This window comes from Macaca mulatta, chromosome 11, assembly GCF_049350105.2.
Source record: "Macaca mulatta isolate MMU2019108-1 chromosome 11, T2T-MMU8v2.0, whole genome shotgun sequence".
Taxonomy (NCBI): Eukaryota; Metazoa; Chordata; class Mammalia; order Primates; family Cercopithecidae; genus Macaca; species Macaca mulatta.
In genome coordinates this window covers 15,380,783-15,382,074 of record NC_133416.1, presented here as the reverse complement: position 1 = coordinate 15,382,074, position 1,292 = coordinate 15,380,783, and the positions used below count along the sequence as shown (strand labels likewise).

The following is a 1,292-nucleotide window of genomic DNA, read 5'->3' as shown; positions in this document are numbered from 1 at the left end:
TTCCAGACTGTTGATCCCACACAAGAGTGTTTCATCCCACGGGCCAAACTAAGCCCCCAGCAAGATGCAGGAGTATAAATCTACAGGAAACACGAGTAGAGAAAACCCAGCCGACCATCCTGGGTAGTATAGCCCTGATAGGCCACCAGGGCCCACAGAGTCACGCTGCCAATGAAGAGTCAGAACATCCCCTCTTCTGTTTCCTAACCCCTCCATCCACATGGACCCTCCACCAGAAGACCACCCTTTTGAGCATAATTACAATCTTGCTGGCCACCCTACCTTGACTGTGTCTCTTTCTTCATTGGTGCAACTGCAAAATTCCCTTTCTTAGCAACACTAGAAAGAATTGGTGCCTCTTATTCACAGAACTAAAAGACCCTGTCTGGAGAAATTAAGGGTATTCTAATGTGACAAGGAGGTTAGTAGCAGCTTTACTACTGGGTTACGTGTCTGGTCAATTTTTAAATTGTGCTAAAAAACACAGAACATAAACTTCACCATCTCAGCCATGTTTAAGTGTACAGTTCAGTAGTGTTAATCATATTCACACTGTTGTGAATTCTCTAGAGCTTTTTCATCTTGCAAAACTGAGATTCTCAATCCATCGAACAGCTCCCTCCAGCCCCTGGCAGCCACCATTCTACTTCTGGTTTCTGTGAGTTTGACTACTTAGATACCTTATGTCATAGAATCATACAGTATTTGTCTTTTTGTGACTGGCTTGTCTTTCCTAGCATAATGTCCTCAAGGTCCATGTCACATGTTGTAACATGTCACAGGATCTCCTTTTCTAGGGTTGAACAATATTCCATTGTATGTCTATACCACCTTTTCTTTATCTATTTATCTGTCAGTGGACATTTGGGATTGCTTTCACCTCTTGGCTATTGTGAATAGTGCTGCAATGAACATAGATGTGCAAAAATCTCTTTGAAATCCTGCTTTCAGTTATTTTGGTGTATATCCAGAAGAGGGATTGCTGGATCATATGATAATTCTATTTTTAATTTTTTGAGGAACTTCCACACTGTTTCCACAGTGGCTACAGCATTTTACACTCTCATCAACAATGCACAGAGTTCCACGTTCTCCACATCCTCACCAACATTTGTTATTTCCTGGAGTGTTTCTGTTTCTGGTTTACAGTGGTCATCCTAACAAGTGTGAGGTATCCAGTAATTTTTTTTGTAAAGGAACTCAAAATACGACAGGCCCAGAATTGTCTACAAAAGTTAAAGCCGAATCCTCAGGGTCACCACTATTGGGCTGTTTAATGAACACAGACATTG

At 41.6% G+C, this 1,292-nt stretch overlaps 1 protein-coding gene across 2 annotated transcripts in view; it reads left to right on the top strand.

Annotated features, from left to right (window-relative positions):
- Positions 1-279, top strand: part of GPRC5D (G protein-coupled receptor class C group 5 member D) — a 34,901-nt gene extending 34,622 nt beyond the window's left edge. For both annotated transcript variants that reach the window (XM_015151167.3, XM_001087385.5), the window contains one exon: positions 7-279. In XM_015151167.3, coding sequence (XP_015006653.2) covers positions 7-14 — 8 coding nt within the window. In that variant the 3' untranslated portion in view covers positions 15-279. The remainder of the gene's footprint in view (positions 1-6) is intronic.
- The last annotated feature ends 1,013 nt before the right edge of the window (positions 280-1,292 follow it).